This window comes from Terrapene carolina, unplaced genomic scaffold (genome assembly GCF_002925995.2).
Source record: "Terrapene carolina triunguis isolate 2854851 unplaced genomic scaffold, T_m_triunguis-2.0 Scaffold247, whole genome shotgun sequence".
NCBI classification, from domain to species: domain Eukaryota; kingdom Metazoa; phylum Chordata; order Testudines; family Emydidae; genus Terrapene; species Terrapene triunguis.
In genome coordinates, this window is record NW_020664598.1 from 16,479,608 (window position 1) to 16,499,052 (window position 19,445).

At 41.5% G+C, this 19,445-nt stretch overlaps 1 protein-coding gene across 2 annotated transcripts in view; it reads right to left on the reverse strand.

Annotated features, from left to right (window-relative positions):
* FGD4 (FYVE, RhoGEF and PH domain containing 4) overlaps positions 1-1,277 on the reverse strand; it is an 83,207-nt gene extending 81,930 nt beyond the window's left edge. For both annotated transcript variants that reach the window (XM_026657587.1, XM_026657586.1), the window contains exon 1: positions 1,150-1,277. In XM_026657587.1, coding sequence (XP_026513372.1) covers positions 1,150-1,174 — 25 coding nt within the window. In that variant the 5' untranslated portion in view covers positions 1,175-1,277. The remainder of the gene's footprint in view (positions 1-1,149) is intronic.
* Positions 1,278-19,445: the final 18,168 nt, after the last annotated feature.

Below are 19,445 nucleotides of genomic sequence, written 5' to 3' on the forward strand. Positions count from 1 at the left end.
AAAGGTGCACAGAAGACAGTACACAAATTGAGGGAGTTAGGAGAGGAATAAGAGACCAGTTCTTTGAGCTAAGACACAAAATCAGAATGGTTTTAAAAAACATCTGGGCCTGTGCATTGGTACATGAAATGAATGAGGAGCCAATGGAGTTGCTTGATATGGGTGACATGTCACACTTTGTACCTGTGAGAAGTTTGGCACCAGCAAAAGCTGAAGTCGGGAGTGTGGATAGACCAGCAGAGTTAGCTGCATAGTTCACCCCAAGCTTCCGCAGCAGACTGCTATCAAAACCCCAGACCAAACCCAAGCACATAGAAGTTCTCTCTTCTCCTACCCCTTCCAACTCGTTCTGTGCTTTTCAGAACAGCCAGGGGTGATGGGCTTTACAACGTACCTCCTCACAAATCTATTTCATCTCTAATTTTGGATTAGATTCCATTTTCAACAAATATTATGGTTTGCTCTTAGGGTCAGAGAATGTTCACATTGTGTGTCCTGCACAGTAAGCACTTATTAAGGCTGAAATTACAATGCAACTATATTTTTTAACACTATTACTTACTGCAAAGCAAGTTAGAAAAATAAGCATAGAGTAAGTGAAAGTGGCCATTGCAAGACCACATATACAGAATTAATTGGCAAAGCAAACTTGTCTCTCCCAAATTAACCAGGTGTACTTAATTCATGAACCACTGAGAAAATAAATATTTCAGACACAATACTGATTTATAGCAACATAGTCTAGGGACCTTTCAACTGTAAACAGAATTGTTGCTGTCAGCTCAATAGCAAACCAGAAATAGAAAGCACTTAAATGTCTGCAAACTCAATTGTTTGAGAGTTGAGGTGAAAATAGCAAGATGAGCAGAAAGAAACAGTATTTTTGCATGATGAACTTAGCAAACACTCCAAGAAAAAAAAAAATCTACGAACTGATTAGTCAGTTAGAACAAACATGTTCCAAATGTATTACACAATCAAGCAGCTGAATTTATAATATGTTTATACTTCTAAGGCACCAGATATAAAACTTTGCTCTTCATTTGTCTTTGGACTAAAACACTATTAAATATTCTGCAGGTAACAACTCAAATTCAAAGACTAACAATCAACAAAAACAATTCAAAAATCCAAACAAGCCAGCCTTACCTAGATCAAAAGACATGGTTTTCATGTATGCGGGATACCAAATTCACTCTAATGCTGCTGTATGCACCAGTAATCGATTTCACAATGTTAATGATCATATGACAGGTTCACATATACCCGCATTTACAAGTTTCGTAGACCATTGAGAAGGAGTTCTAATCAGATGCTGGGTATATACTGAAAGTTTACAGTTCAAAGACATAGCATGTAATACGCCCCACCTCTTTGACGGCATGCCAGTTTTGTGTAGGGGAGAGAGAGAGAGAGAGAGAGAGAGAGAACGCGCAAGCAAGCAAAACTAACAAGAGAGGAGAGAGAGTCAGTTGGAAGAGGTTTTATTCTGTTAAATAGAAAAACAAGGGAATCAACTTATGTAACCTTCAAACCGCAGGAGCAAAGCACAGGGAAACACAGTAAGTGGTTTTCATCTAATGCCTCAGCTATTTTGGAAGTTTCTACAACTGTTTTAATTTCACCACTGTATAAAAAACAAAGTTAAATGATAAAATCAGTAGCCCTTTCCTCTGGTTGGTACTTCCAGTCCCATTGTTACTAAGTGACTTTTGTTTCCAAAATCCTTTTCATTGTGCAAACAGAGCGTGTTTAAACTGCTTCTTTGAACTAAAGTAAACGTGAAGATTAGAACTCCAGAGCAGAGGTACAAGCGAAAAAGATTCTACAATGTATTCATAAAATGCTGGCCTTTTTGGTGTAGACTGGAAATAGAATGGGGTCATTGGAATGAATCCAGTTTTAAAATAGTAAGGCTCTTGCACCCTGTGCTTGGCGGTGCCCTGGTACATATTTTGATGGCATCTCAAAAAACTGACATGCTGCAGCATTGCAAGTAGCTAAAAAGCTCAATTTTTGAGGAACAGTCCTTGCCACAAATACTGAAGGAAGGCACAGGGTCAGAGGAAAAAGCCAGTACACTGGTAGCACTTGAGGCCTACTGCGCTTTCCTCTTCACTCTCCTCTGTCTCAACCACGTCTCTCTTCTGACTACTTGCTTGCAGGTAAATATAAGGAAAGAGATAAATCAGAGTCAATTTTGTATTGTGCAAATGCAAATCATCTTAGAAAAGTACAGACATGATAGATGAACTGGAAAGAGTAATATTACTATTTACATACAAACTGCTGAAGATCCCTGTCATAACTATAAAGGGAAGGGTAACAGCTCTCCTGTGTACAGTACTATAAAATCCCTCCTGGCCAGAGACTCCAAAATCCTTTTACCTGTAAAGGGTTAAGAAGCTCGGGTAACCTGCCTGACACCTGACCCAAAGGACCAATAAGGGGACAAGATACTTTCAAATCTTGGGGGGGGGAAAGGCTTTTGTTTGTGCTCTTTGTTTTGGGGGTTGTTCGCTCTTGGGACTGAGAGGGACCAGACATCAATCCAGGTTCTCCCCATCTTTCTAAACAAGTCTCTCATATTTCAAACTTGTAAGTAAAAAGCCAGGCAAGGAGTCTTAGTTTTACTTTGTTTTCTCGACTTGTAAATGTACCTTTTACTAGAGTGTTTATCTCTGTTTGCTGTACTTTGAACCTGAGACTAGAGGGGGGTCCTCTGAGCTCTTTAAGTCTGATTACCCTGTAAAGTTATTTTCCATACTGATTTTACAGAGATGATTTTTACCTTTTTCTTTAATTAAAAACCTTCTTTTTAAGAACCTGATTGATTTTTCCTTGTTTTTAGATCCAAGGGGGTTGGATCTGTATTCACCAGGAGTTGGTGGGAGAAAGGAGGGGGATGGTTAATTTCTCCTTGTCTTAAGATCCAAGGGGTTTGGATCTGTATTCACCAGGGAATTGGTGAAAGGTTTCTCAAGGCTTCCCAGGGAAGGGAATTAGCTTTGGGAATGGTGGCAGCGGACCAGATCTAAGCTGGTAGTTAAGCTTAGAAGTCTTCATGCAGGCCCCCACATTTTTGTACCCTAAAGTTCAAAGTGGGGAACCAACCTTGACAGTCCCTAAGTCTAGTTTGCTAAGAACCCCACTCCTTTTCCTTCATGCCCTATTGACCTTGTAGGACAATTACCCTGTTGCAGGTGTAATTTTGCTTAGGCCGTATCAAACAGTATCCACGACTAACAAAGTGGTCAACAAAATAAAATACATAAATGCAACTTATCCGGTTTCCTCCTCACCCAAATAGATGGTGTGACAGGGACAAATGCTCCCCGAGGGGGGGGGGGCGGAAGGGGGGGGGGGAGAGGGGAAAAAAAAAAAAAGCTTAAAAGCCCTGGATGAATTTCATTCTGGGGCAGGAGGAACAGAATGGGTTAAACCTGACTGTCTGTTCTTGGTAAATTTGGATAATGTGAACCAGAACATGGTACACATTCATTCACAGCACTGAAGTAATCTTCGTCAATAGCTGTTCAGATGATATATTTGCTGTGCTTTGCTCTGGCACATGCCACAACTCTGCCTCTGTCTACAAGAAGATTGGAAGGTGATATGTAAGATGGTGCAAGTGAGTATAACTTGCACACCAAGTGAACAGAAGAGCTATATATAGCAGGAAAAGCAACTGACAGGACAGCATAGGTCATAGGTGCTGGAACTAGGGGTTCTGGGGTGCTGCTGCACCCCCTGGCTTGAAGTGGTTTCCATCATATATGGGTTTACAGTTTGGCTCAAAGGCTCTCAACACCCCAACTATACAAATTGTTCCAGCACGTCTGTTGTAAGATAAATTAGTTAAAGTTCATACTTTAACTCAGCTCCTCTTTCAGTATCTGAGCACAGAAATTATACCATCTTAGACTTGCATCATGTTCAACTTTGCTCTCTTTTATTTTATTATTCCCTGTCCAAATCCCTTATTTCACCACTCCCTTTGTATCCTTACCCCACTCCTGACTTCCTGCTTTCTTCTATATTTTCTTTAATGCTTTCTTGCTGTAACTGGGAACTCTCTTTCATTCTGAAGGTGCAAGGTACCACCACCTCCATTCAAATTCTCTCTTAAAATTCCTTTCTTCCACGAGCTCACCAGTCAAAGCCACCTGCATAAAATCTCTTACTCATCTATCGTAGAAATCCTGCTACACTTTAAGACAGAACCATTTGGGATCATGCAGTGCATTGGGCGTGTGTTTTGTACCATGGCAAATACAGTGTTAGAGGTTTAAAAAACCACCATCACCATAATTCATCTAATACCCAGTTCATGCTGAAGAATTTTACCAGCATCTAAGCCCCGAAGAAGCATTACAAGAGCTAAGTGTCTCCGTTACTGACTAGTTATCCTCACTTGTACATCCTGGTGTGAATTTCCCTTTCCACACTCTGAAATATGTTTTAGTCCCCATCTTCTCCTCACATCTGGGATGTGTTATGAAGCAGGTGGTGGGGTTGAACTGCGCTTCCCAAATCTGAATCCAAAATTTGTCTGAGTTCATATCATATCATTCACTCTGTCTACCACCTTCCAGCTTTGATAGATAGGACTACTTGGTAATCAAAGTACATACACCTCTACCCCGATATAACGTGACCCGATATAACACGTATATATAAATTCAGATATAACACGGTAAAGCAGCGCTCTGGGGGGGGCTGGACTGCACACTCCGGCGGATCAAAGCAAGTTCGATATAACACGGTTTCTCCTGTAATGCGGTAAGATTTTTTGGCTCCCGAGGACAGCGTTATATCGGGGTAGAGGTGTATTTAAAGGCACGGTCCACTACAAAAACATTTCCTATTACCACACATAGGCAATTTTAGTAGGGAAACCACTTAAAAGCCAGTCCAAGTGGTGTTTTGCCTCCATAACGGATGCAATATTGGATCCCAAAAGGATATGTAACCTACTTCAAAAAACAGTATTTTGAACATCCAAAACCCCCAAGAGTAACTAATCCCCAACAAGTAACATTTTCAGGAAGCAAGTACCTAAAAACTTTTATTCCCCACAGCCCTGCTTGGTGCTATATATATGCAAAACAAGCTATTATTATTAAGTTTATTAATAATTGGTTTACTATTTTTGCATTGAATAGTCAGTTCTCTGGAACTGGGCCACTAATTATTTCCTTTCTGGTACAGATATTGAGTCATATCAGCAGAGTTTTGTCAAAACACACAGTAAAATTTATAACAATTTTGCTTCTGTTATTTTAAAAACTTTGACACATATTTTGACTTTGAATGCTCAAATGCAAGTCCAATTTGTATATATCTGAAACCAGAATACAACCTTGAGGTTTCACCATTCAAATCCTAGTTTTCCTCTAATCCAAAATGTTTAAGAATGATCTCACTCACTCTCTCACCGAGGTGAGCAAGCAGGAAAACTGAATTTCAGCAAACAATAGGAGTCCATGTTTCCTTCAAAAATCATTTTAAATTGCACTGTTTCTTTGTTTTGAAATTAACCCCTCCCCAACAATTGTGTTTTCTGGGGCGGAAGTGACAGCAGGATAGAAAGACATGCTATCAAATGGAGCTCTGCCCACTCCAGCCAGTTTAGTAGGTTTTGAACCCATTACAAATATCTTAAAGAGAATATCAATATATTGATGAACCCTTGGAATGAACACTGGGTAAATTTAAAAATGAGAAGAATGGCAAACAGGAGAAGCTGTGATTCCCCATCCTTGAGGCTCTGAATGAGAAGCCCAAGTCCTCTCAAAGAGACCAATACCTTTCAATTTAATTTCCAGCAGTAATTCAAACACTACCAAGTACGTATTGCAAATTTAGCGCCACATTCAGAGATGGAGGGTGGGTCAGTGGTTACGTTTTGGCCTGGGAAACCTGTGTTCATTTCTTCATATTATTCATCTGGATTTCAATAGTGACTGAAGGCCCTAGCCAGGGTCAGGAGCCCACTGTGCTAGGCCCTACAAACACACAATAGAATACAGTCCCTGCCCCTAAAGAGACTATCCTCAAGCAAACAAAAAGAGATGCAAGAAAAACACACAACACAAAAACAATTTGCTGTAAGTATAATACAATTTCTTTTCCATTTCACGTACGTAAAACCCCTCCCCATCGACCTCCTGTGTCCAGCTTCTTCACACTCCTTGCTTGGCCTGACTGTCCTCCTTCTGCCCCTCCCACAGGAAAACATTCAGCCTTCTTTTCAGAGACTCTCGCGACGCGAAAAAAAAAAAAATCTTTTCAAAGGTGGGTCTGTCCCACTTTCCCTCCCCACTGTGTGTGGGTGTGGTGGAGACAGAGGAAAGGAGAGCCTCTTGCTCACCCCTGAATGGTCCATGTAGCCCAAGCCCACCCCGACCCACAGTGTCCTGGCTCTGGGGGCTCTTGACCCCTTCCCCTGCAGGCAGGCGGGGGGGAGGAGAGAGAGAGTGTGAGTGTGTCCCTGTCCGTCCGTCCCAGGGTCAGTATCTGTTCCACTGGAGACTTCCCGTGTGAACATGAGCTAATGACTCAGGGTATCGGCCCATGGGAATGAACTCCTGCACATGATAAGCCATATATCTATGTAGTAAGCTACTATTCAGTATGAGAAAAGGTTGCAGAATATAGAGATCTGCTCGGATAACAGTCAAAAAAGAGAATAGATTAGCAGTCTGCCTATTAGATAAGGTATAGAACATGACCATCAAAGACACTGTAGCCTGGGGAGTGGGGGGGGGGGAGGAGAGGGAAACAGCTCAGTAATCTCAGAGCTAGGGCTGTCGATTAATCACAGTTAACTCACGCGATTAACTAAAAAAAAATGTATCGCGATTACAAAAATTAATCGTGATTAATCGCAGTTTTAATCGCACTATTAAACAATAGAATACCAATTGAAATTTATTAAATATTTTGGATGTTTTTCTACATCTTCATATAGATTATATTTTGTGTTGTAATTGAAATCAAAGTGTATTATTTTTATTACAAATATTTGCACTGTAAAAAAAGATACAAAAGCAACAGTATTTTTCAATTCACCTCATACAAGTATTTGTATTATAATCTCTTTGTTGTGAAAGTGCAACTTACAAATGTAGGTTTTTTTGTTACATAACCACAGTCAAAAACAAAACAATGTAGAACTTTAGAGCCTATAAGTCCACTCAGTCCTACTTCTTGTCCAGCCAATCGCTAAGAAACAAGTTTGTTTACATTTACAGGAGATAATGCTGCCCTCTTCTTATTTGCAATAGCACCAGAAAGTGAAAGCAGGTATTTGCATAGCACTTCTGTAGCCAGCATTGCAAGGTATTTATGTGACAGATATGCTAAACATTTGTATACCCCTTCATGCTTCAGCCACCATTCCCGAGGACTTGTTTCCATGCTGATGACATTCATTTAAAAAAAAGATGCGTTAATTAAATTTGTGATTGAACTTGTTGGGGGAGGAATTGCATGTCCCCTGTTCTGTTTTACCCGCATTCTGCCATATATTACATGTTATAGCAGTCTCATGTATAGCCCAGCACACATTCATTTTAAGAACACATTCACTGCAGATTTCACAAAATGCAAAGAAGGTACCAATGTGTGATTTCTAAAGATAGCTCCAGCACTCAACCCAAGGTTTAAGAATCTGAAGTGCCTTCCAAAATCTGAGAGGGACAAGGTGTGGAGCATGCTTTCAGAAGTCTTAAAAGAGCAACACTCCGAAGCGGAAACTACAGAACCCGAACCACCAAAAAAGAAAATCAACCTTCTGCTGGTGGCATCTGACTCAGATAATGAAAACGAACATGCGTCAGTCTGCACTGCTTTGGATTGTTATCGAGCAGAACCCATTGTCAGCATGGACGTCCATGGTAGTTGAAGCATGAAAGGACATATGAATCTTTAGCACATCTGGCAGGTAGATATCTTGCGACACCGGCTACAACAGTGCCATGAGAATGTCTGTTCTCACTTTCAGGTGACATTGTAAACAAGAAGAGGGCAGCATTATCTCCTGCAAATGTAACCAACCTTGTTTGTCTGAGCAATTGGCTGGACAAGAAGTAGGACTGAGTGGACTTTGTTTTATTTTTGAATGCATTTTTTGGGTACACAATTGTAAATTTGTAAGTTCAACTTTCATGATAAAGAGATTGCACTACAGTACTTGTACAGGAACTCCTCACTTAAAGTCGTTCCGGTTAACGTTTCGATGTTAATTTGCTGATCAATTAGGGAACATGCTCGTTTAAAGTTGTGAAATGCTCCCTTCTAATGTCGTTTGGCAGCCGCCTGTTTTGTCCACTGCTTGCAGGAAGAGCAGCCCGTTGCAGCTAGCTGGTGGGTGGTTGGAACCAAGGGGACCAGCAGCCTCCCCCCCCCATCAGCTCCCCCTATCAGCTCCTCACTCCCCTAAGTTCCCTGTGCAGCAGCTGTCCCTCCCCACACTGCCATGTGCTGCTCCTGCCCTCTGCCTTGGAGCTGCTCCCAGAGACTCCTGCTTGCTCTATGGGGGGATGGGGGCAGGGGGGCTAATGTCAGCGTGTCTCCCCCCTCCCCCTGCACCCCGCTTACCCCATCTTCCATAGAACGGGGGGGGGGGACGGGACACAACGGACGGAGGGAGCTTCTAGGCAGTAGCTGCGGGTCTCAGGTCTCAGCAAGCTATTTAATTAACAAGGCAGTGTACTTAAGCTACTTAAAGGGGAAATGTGCATTTTTTTCTCTCACACACAGGGTGTGTGTGTCTGTCTGCCCTCCCTCCTTTCCTGCTGCCTTGTAGTGTGTTGTGAGAGTTAACCCTTGAGGACTCAATCAATTGCTAGTTCATTTAGCAGTAAGGCATTCCCTGGGAAATATCCCACCCTCCGACTCCTCCATCTCAACCAAGCTTCACAATCATCATCACTGTGTACCAGTATTAAATTGTTTGTTTAAAACTGAGAGAGAGAGAGAGAGAGAGAGAGAGTGTGTGAGAGTGTGTGTGAGAGTGTGTGTGTCGATCGTCTGGTGAAAAAAATTTCCCTGGAACCTAACCCCCTCATTTACATTAATTCTTATGGGGAAATTGGATTAACAGAACATCATTTTGCTTAAAGTCACATTTTTCAGGAACATAACTACAACGTTAAGTGAGGAGTTACCGTATTAGGTGAATTGAAAAATATTTCTTTTTTATAGTTCATATACTTGTAATAAAAATAAATATAAAGTGAGCACTGTACACTTAGTATTCTGTGTTGTAACTGAAATCAATATATTTGAAAATGTAGAAAACATCCAAAAATATTTAAATAAATGGTATTCTATGACTAACAGTGCGATTAATAGCGTGATTAATCTTTTAAATCGCAATTAATATTTTTAAATAGTTTGACAGCCCTACTCAGAGCCAATGAGAATTTACTTTCCTAGAAAATCTCTTTAGGGCAGTCTGACCTTCAAAAGGCAATGGATGACAAAGACTGCACAAGCCTGGGAAAGCCCTGACCAGGATTACTCTATAGTGGGAAGTTTCTTAATTTTACTAGCTATCAGAACTGCATTTTCTATAGCACATGGAGAGCATCTTCAAAGGGTCTGCAAAACCAAGGGATAGATAGAAGTTAAAGAACTCTATAGGAACATGCAGATATTATTTTACTTTCAGTAGCAGCCTGACATTAGAACTGATTTTGCTGGAAAAGTGAACTGAGCCTGAATTATGATTTTATAAAACTTTCAAAATACATGGCAGGCCTTAAAAACATATTAAAAGATCAATTTTTTTATCCCATATGATTAAACAGCAGATAAAGGGATTTAAGACAGCTACAATATAAACCATCTCATTAACTTATTCCACAGGTCTTCCAACTGAGGTTACATTCAGCATTCCTTATTCTAGACAGGGATGGTACAAACTATAAAACTGACCATGGTGCTATTGAAAAATCAACATAGTAAAATATTGGTGTGACTTTACTAGAAACATATTGGCAATAGATGCAACTATAGCATTAATGTCTTCCAAGTAACATGCCTACCAAGCATCTGGGATAACAACACTATTTCTTAGGACCGTGCAGGCCATGTCATCAGTTACATTTCCTACAGAGTTTCCTTGTTAGCAATGCTAAGATCACACAGCAATGTCATGCTACTAGGAAATAATTTTCCTCAAAATTATCATGCTACTGGGAAATACATTTTCCCAAAATTGTCACTATAGAAATCACTACTAGTTTAAAGAACTGTAAAGAATTGAAGAGTAATACCAATTTGATTAGATGTCTCTACCTACATAGAAAACACAGTGCCATGAAATGAAATCTCAGTAACTCTGGTTCAAATAAATGTTTTCATTACTGGTTAACTAAGAGAGTGTTTCTAAAATGGATAATTTTATCCATATTAAATTTTTATTAAATTAAAATATACATCCAATAAAACAGCATATTGTTGGTTCAAGGACATGCATAGTACATAGCTGAATTCCACAGGAATTAGTTTACCACTACAAATTGAAGCCACTGGCTAAATAAAAATGCCCCCTGCCTCAGCACTCCAGGAATTGGAAGAGTTAATGCAAACACATCTTGATAAAATACTTGGCACTTCTGTTTTGCCTTCCATCTCAAAGCAGTCTTCAAGCCATAATTAAGCTTCACCAGCACCCTGTGACTCAGTTCTGTGTTCTGCCCTTTCTACAGGTGAAAAAACGGAGGAAGAGAGAGATTAAGTGACAAAGTCAGTGCTAGAGCAAGGAACAGAACCCAACTCTCCTGATGCCAAGTCCTATGCTTTTAATCACTAGACCATGGTTCTCCAACTTCATATTGAGTTTCACATTTCAATTACATCTTATCTGTATGAATAGGAAAACACATGCATGTGATAATCTTTTTTTAAACAGCACACAGGTGAGGAGATGTACATTCCATGCCCATTGTGCCTCAGTGGTCTATTTTGTTTCATTCACAAAGTGTGAAGCTAACTGCAGTTTAAATAAAACTTTATTAAATGCCACGGCCTGCTCTGTTTATGTGACGGAGTTGCTTTTAGCCTAACTCCCCATTTTTCCTGTTCCACTGGTGACATGTCAGTAACAGTCCCTTCAGGAAACATGGGCCCTCTGACTCCAGTTCCACTGATTAGGATACATTTTCCCTATTTTAGGATAATTTTAATACAAACATTAAAAACAAATCATTGACACCCAGGACATCACCCCATGTCCCTTTGGCCCCAGGCTACTAGCACATAGTGGAGATGGAATCTTGTCTTTACCACAAACTCAGCTGGTCACTGAGTCTTTGAGATAGTTTGATCTCCTCAGCAGGCAACCAACACGGGGAAAGACTTCTCGCTTCCTGTCACCCGTCTCTAAGTCAAGCAAACTCTCCTCCCTCCCTGTGGAGTTGGCCTCTCAATGGTTCTCTGTTACTCTATTCTGATGATCTCTGTAAGCTCATGTCTCCTGTTCCTTCAGATCACCTACCACTCTTGTGTAGTCACCTCATATAACCTGGGTGCCATTGGACTGCCTTAGTCCACTTCTTCTGCTGTCTCTCTAATGGCTGAATCCTCACACGAGTGCCTGTCTCCAGGGCCAGTGGGTCCTTGGCAGACCTGCAGTACTCCAGTGCAGTGTTTCCCAACTTGTGTGCCACAACATGCTATTGTGCTATCAAGCACGAACAGAATTTTGGAATTGTCACTTGTGGGGAAAAATAAATCTCATTTTAATTAGTGTCAGACCCAAATTGCATTTGGTGTTGTTGCTCTTTGGGTATACGTGCGTGAGACAGATATTGCATCACGCTACACTCAAATGACCTTGCCACTTGCATGGTATCACACGGTAGCGGTGTTTTCTTATCAACCGTTCAGTTACAGTGGTGAATTTTGAATTGAAGACTCAAAAATGGACACACGTTTGAAGAAAGATTCTGGCACGGCACCTCTACATCTACTTTCAGTGATGAAACAGAACCTGAACACAGCAAAGTCAAAGTGGTGAGCCTATGCTACTGGGAGAGTTACTTGCTATTTGGATTTTTAATTCACAGATGAACCATCTTGCCCTCTTCCACAATGTCTCATATGCGGGAAGAAACTCTCAAGCCATGCCATGGGGCCAGATAAGTTAAAACAACACCTTACAAGCAAACATCTGTCCCTTGCCAACAAGCACAAATTTTTTTTCAAGTGTTTGAAGGACCATAATGATAAACAAGTACAAATGACCAAAGACCAGCACTGATTAAGTGCTGGACGCAAGCTACTTGGTTGCTGAGCTTGTAGTGAAGGCAAAAAAGCTGCATACAATCACAGAGATGTTAATTTTACCAGCATTCAAGAAAATGTGAAAGTAACGTTAGGTGCAAATGCAGTCAATGAAATCGCAAAAGTTCCCCTTTCAAATAATACGATAAGTCACCATATTGATGATAGGTCAGCTGACATTCAGATTGCTCCAAGAAAAAAGTCAAAACAAGCAGAAGGTTTACACTGCAACTTGATAAATCAACAGATCTCAGTGGTCATGCTCAACTCTTGGCTAACGTCAGGTACATTGACGGAGATAGTACAAGATATATATTTTTTTATTTTGCAAACAACTGCCAGGTCACACAACTTGAGACACAATATTAAAGGCAGGGCCGTAGCAACAAAGAACATGACCCCCTCCGAACATATGTCCGGGCGGGGCCCCTTACAATGCAGAAACTGGAATGCGGTATTTATTTTGCCACTTTTAGGGGCCCCCTTCCTTGCGGGGCCCCCTCCGGTCGGAGGGTACGGAGGGCGCTCGCTATGCCTCTGATTAAAGGTGACAAGAACCTTCCCTGAAGAGGGAGAACTGCACTGGAAAAATTGTCCTAGTGTTCGCACAAACGGGGCGGCCTCCATGACTGACAAAAATGAAAGGGATTGTAAGCAAAACCCAGCTGTGTTGGTGAGCCACTGTTTCCTACACTGTGAAGCTCTTGTGGCCAAAACACTGCCAGAAGAACTTTCTTTAGTGTTAGATGGAGCAGTAAAGATAGCGAACTTAATAAAAATCACGGTCCTTAAAATGTTGCCTTTTCTCGCTGTTGTGAGAGGAAATGGGAGCAGAACACCCGAATTTACTTTTGCACACAGGAATATGCTGGTTTTCCCATGGAAAAGTTCTGTCGTGTTTGTATAAGCTGAGAGACGAATGTAAAATGTTCTTAACTTTGAAGGAATCCGTATACACAGACTTGATCGCTGATGTAGCATGGTGTGCAAAACTTGCCCACCTGGTTGATATATTCTACCCTCTAAATGAACTGAAGAAAATGCAAATCTTCTACCATTAAACCATGTTCTGCTTTCAGCTTTCTAATGCCTGAGATACAAAACATTGTGGAACTGATGTTCAATGCTCATGATGATTCCCTGGTCAGGAGATGAGCTGCCACACACTGCATCTACTGAAGCTTTCAATATCCAGCTTTCAAAATTCATTGTGTGAGACAGAGCCATTGCACCACAAAAACAGTAGTGCTGCAATCACCCAGTGTGCCGCCTAAACCACTTTACACTAGGGCTTGTCTACACTGGCAATTAACAGCGCTGCAACTTTCTCGCTCAGGGGGGTGAAAAAACACCCCCCTGAGCACAGCAAGTTGCAGTGCTGTAAAGCGCCAGTGTAAACAGTGCCCCCAGCGCTGGTAGCTACGCCCCTCGTTGAGGTGGTTTTTTTTAGAGCGCTGGGCAAGCTCTCTCCCAGCTCTGCACCACGACCACACAAGCAGGGCCGTCCTCACCCATATGCAAAGTAGGCAGCTGCGCGGGGCACCAAATTTCCTGGTGCCCTGCGCAGCTGTGTGCTGCTCCAGCCCCTGCTCCGGCTCTTCCCCAGGGCCCCCGCCCCTTCCCTGCCCCTGCCCAGCCCTGCCCCCACTCCTCTGAGCTCTGCAGTAGGGCCAGGGCTGCAGTCACCAGCGGCGGGAGTGCAGTGACCCGGCCCCAGCTGCACTGCTGGTGAGTGGTTCCCCTGGCCCCCCCCAGCCCGCCCCCCCCCCCCCCAAGCCAGCCCCCCCGCTCCCTCCCGCAGAGGCCTGGGGGCCCCCACCCCCCCACGGGGAGGCTGCGTAGGGCTCTAGAATAGCTAGGTATGGCCCTGCACACAAGGCACGTTAAAGCGCTGCCAGTGTAGACAGGGGTAGTGAACATTAATGCTACATTACAAAGTGTGTGTGGGGCGGCGGGGGGGGGGGGGGACAAGGGGAGTAACACGGAAATAAATATTATGGACACATTCAAAATTAATCTGACTTAAGATCATTGCAAAGGAAGCCAAATTAACGATCTGGCAGACTGGTGCTCTTTGATGAAGCTGACAGTTAATATGTCACATGATTTTGAGGTTCATTACAAAATCTACATGGAAGTTTCACAACAAAGTATAAAATAGCTACTTGAAGTTTGTATTGATGCACACCCAGGGTAATCCCATTGACTACAAATTAGTTCAACTGACAGTTGACTTGAACTAAGGCTTTGTGTATTTACAGTGTGAATAATTATTGCAGACTCCATTGTAACATAGCACATTATAATGTCCACTCACTGTGAACAAAAAGAACAGGAGTACTTGTGGCACCTTAGAGACTAACAAATTTATTGCCAACTCTGTCCACATATCTATTCAAGGGACACCATCATCGGACCCAACCACAGCAGCCACACAATCTGGGGCTCGTTCACCTGCATATGTACCAATGTGATATATGCCATCATATGCCAGCAATGCCCCTCTGCCATGTACATTGGCCAAACCGGACAGACTCTACGCAAAAGAATAAATGGACACAAATCAGATGTCAAGAATTCTAACATTCAAAAACCAGTCGGAGAACACTTCAACCTCCCTGGACACTCAGACTTAAAAGTGGCAATTCTTCAACAACAAAAACTTCAAAAACAGACTCCAATGAGAAACTGCAGAACTGGAATTAATTTGCAAACTGGACACCATCAAATTAGGCCTGAATAAAGACCGGGAGTGGATGGGTCACTACAATAACTAAAAACTAATTTCCCCATGCTAATTTCCCCCTATTGTTACTCACACCTTCTTAGCAACAGTTTGAAAAGGGCCACCCTGATTACCACTACAAAAGTGATTTTTCCTCCTGATGAAGTGGGTTTTAGCCCACGAAAGCTTATGCCCAAATAAATGTGTTTGTCTCTACGGTGCCACAAGTACTCCTCGTTGTTTTTGCTGATACAGACTAACACGGCTACCCCTCTGAAACCTGTCACTGTGAACAGTTTTGCATAGGATACTGCACCATAGTATCAAGCCACTGCGAGATAATGATTTTGTTTCATGGATCAAATCTTGAGAGGTCCCAACTCAAACTGTAGCTCCAAGCTGATGGCCAATGCAGCAGCTTGTCTCTCTGATGGAGTGAGCTGTTCTGAGTGTTGGACACACCAGTGCTCTGCACTGAGTGTGCTGGTTTCCCAGGGATAGACCCCACTCTCCACTGCTCCACTGGTCTAATGGGGATTAAAACTGACCGCAAAAGAGACATCCAGAGCTTCCCCTTGCACAGAGGAACCCCCAACTGGTGAAGGCAGGCATGGCTGGCTCCATGCCACCTCCTCTTAGTCCTCCTACTGCAGAGGGGGCGTGCCAGGGAGCATTCTAGGAGCAGAACATTGCGTGGCCAGAGCACACGGTGCTTCTGCAATCTTCACCGATATAAATGGCCCTTCTGGAGCTGGTATAAGCCTATTGCTGCTCTAACTCACAGCAGGGGCCTGAACTGGCTACCAGCTCTTCCCAGGATCCCTGGAGAAGAGGTAGATAGGGAGCATTGTTTTGCATCCTCCCACATCCCACCATGACTAAGAATTGAGCCCCTGTTAAAAAAAACCTTATCTGATGGGCCACTATTGTTTTGTTGAATTTTGGGATACTCTGCAATCAGTAGCAAGATGACATTCTCCCTGGAAGGCCCATAGCACTGAAAACCTGATGTCTTTCATGGTTCATCAAGCAAGAAAGTGATGAGATTCAGTATGAAACTTAAGGACGTCTCCATTCGTCAATATTGTAATTCATGAGCATTATAGGGTACAAGTACTCATATTTTAAGTGATTATGGTCCCAATATAGGAAGACTATTTTAAGCTAGCAGCGTAATATAGCAATTGGCATTTAATAGAGTATACAGCAGAGTACTCGAGGCTCCATGAAGTAGATCTAAGAAATCTAACCATGCTATGTTATGTACGTGCATACATGAGCACACAAATGGATTTCAGTAACTGCCAAATGTACTTTACTGCAATAACTACCAAACAAAAACAACCCTCACCCCCATCATTCTGACCATAGACTCCTGTGAAAACATAATATTAATAAAAACTGTGAGCAATTTTAAAATAAGTCAACAGCAAAAATATATTTGGATTGGTGGTAGGCATTCACATGTGAAAAAGGTACAGTGGCCCAGGGCATAGGGTACTGGAGTGTGAGTTGGGAGACCTAGCTTCTCCTCCCAACCCTGCCAATGACCTGCTGTGTAACCTTGGTAAACCTCTGTTTCCTCTCCTCTTCATCTTTATTGTCTATTTACATTGTAAGCTAATTGGGGCATGGGCAGTCTTACTTTGTTTTTGTATCATAGGGCCCTGATATCAGAGTCCTCAGTATGATCTGTAATGCAAAAACAACAATAAAAGATAATTATCCATCACCTTTTCTTTCAGTTCCCTTTCACCAACCACCAACCTGTTAGACATTTTCCTGAGGGCAGACTGCTCCACATCTGTCCTTTACAGGGATTCTTTTAACTTTTTACAGAAGCCTCTGGTACTGGCCACCATTGAATAATGGACTAGATAGACCACTGGCCACTACTGAAACAAATTTTCAACTATATTAACACTGACAACAAGACAATTCTTACATTCCTATCCAAATTATACAAATGGGAACATGTATGGCCACTCAAGCAGATTTCTAAGAACTTAGCACATATAATAAAACCATGCTACTTATTAGAAATGAGTCCAAACTACAACTCTAAATCCCGAACCCATGTATATTTTGGGGTGGAAGGGAAGAAAAAAAGAATTTGGATTCAAGTACATGGGGCCTTTTCAGGAAGGAAAAAACAAAAAACAGAAGTAGCTTTTTCAGGTGCAGTTCAGTGCACAGGAATCACATAAAACAAAAAATAAATCACAATACAAATTGGATCTGCAATCATTACATCAGAGTTACTGAGCTAATACTATCTTTTTGAGTGGAGCTACTTTGTACATCTTTCAAACTTCTTTCAAATGGAGCTCGTTAAGTGCTGCAGAGAGAAAACCATTTACCTAGACTGAAAGTCCCTGCCTCAAAGAGCTGTCTTTTTGTTCTGTATTTATACAGCGCCTAGCACAATGGAGTCCTGGTCCATGACAGGAGCTCCTGGGCGCTACCATGGTACAAATAAGAAAGCAAGTTTTACTGATTTTACAAAAGCCAGTAATTGTGCTACATATTCTTGCGTATCAACTACTGGCTCCTTATCGAGTTACACAAAAAACAGAGTGAGCATTCCTGCAACCTTTATTATGCATGTTTTATTATTACTACAGAAAGTGTTTTCCGCTATTTTCACATCCTCTACAAAAAATGGGAACTTGTGGTTCATTTGCTAATTTTCTCCAACAAAGACAGACTTCGTCTTTATCAGTTTGGGTTTAAAATGTTATGTAACTTGCAGACTTTACATTAGTGGTTTCTCCTTGTTAATAAAGTTAATAGCTCAACATTTATTAGGCTTCCTCGTTAACCTAACTCTAATTTCAGAGAATTGTGAGAACTGTTTTGATATAGAAGACAGAAAATATCATATTGCCTCTATGTAAATCCATGCTATGCCCACATCTTGAATACTGCACTCAGATTTTGTCGCCCCATCTCAAAAAAAAAAAGATATATTGGAATTGGAAAAGGTACAGAAAAGGGCAACAAAAATGATTAGGGGTATGGAACAGCTTTCCTATGAGGAGAGATTAATAAGACTGGGAATTTTCAGCTTGGAAAAGAGACAACTAAGGGGGGACATGATAGAGGTCTATAAAATCATGACTGGTGTGGAGAAAGTAAATAAGGAAGTGTTATTTACACCTTCTCATAACACAAGAACTAGGGATCACCAATGAAATTAATAGGCAGCAGGTTTAAAAACAAACAAAAGGAAGTATTTCTTCACACAACGCACAGTCAACCTGTGGAACTCTTTGCTAGAGGATGTTGTGAAGGTCAAGGCTATAACAGGGTTCAAAAAAGAACTAGATAAATTCATGGAGGATAGGTCCATTAATAGTTATTAGCCAGGATGGGCAGGGATGGTGTTCATCGCCTCTGTTTGCCAGAAACTGGGAATGGGGAACAGGGGATGGATCATTTGATGATTAACTGTTCTGTTCATTCTCTCTGGGGCACTTGGCATTGGCCACTGTTGGAAGATAGGATACTGGACTAGATCCAGCATGGCCATTCTTACGTGTTTTTATTTCTGATTTGCCAAAAAGGTAGCTATTATTTACAGTGCTTGTCCATTCTATTTCAGTAGCACTAGTGTGTATTGATTAAATATAAATCAAGTTATAGGAAGATTTTTAAACTTTGTTTTTGGATATTAGTGGTAGTGGTGGTACTTCTCACTTAATGTAATTCACTTATGCCTGTTTAAACTAAACTGATTTCAGTGAGGATTAATGTAGTAATTTACTAGTATATGCTAAACAAGGATTAAATGGGTTTAAGTGCATGTACATTAGGGGGTATCACCTATTTAACTACACAGATTTCAAATTAATTTAGTTAAGACTGTACAACTTTTCTAATATAGATGAGCCCTAAGTATTGGGACACAATTGCAAATATTGACATTTACCCAATGTGCATCCATGTATTTGTAGAATACCACAATGAATCTGCTCATTAGATTTGCTTCGAGTGTGCAATGTTTTCTCTTTTTAAAAATAATAATAAAAAAAAAAGTTCCCTGGGAAGGTGAGTGGGGAAAGCCTACCTACAGAACAGGTGAGACATTTAATGAATGCCCTAAGGCTAGAGGTTTTGTCTACATGATTTTTCTGTGGAGAATTTTGTTGTAGAAAAGAACAAACTTCTTTTAAACCTCTCATGCTGTTCTAAGTCTCATGAATCAGCACTATCTTGCTCAATCACACCAGCTTCCTGGGAGGAGGGAGCAAGCAAGGGGGAGAGGGCAGGGACGGAGGGTGGGCTCTGGGGGAAGAGGCAGAGCAGGGGTGTCCGGTTTTCAACAATTAGAAAGTTGGCAACCCTATTAACTCCTACACCGGTGTATGTATGTGTATATATATATATATATATATATATATATATATATATATATATATAT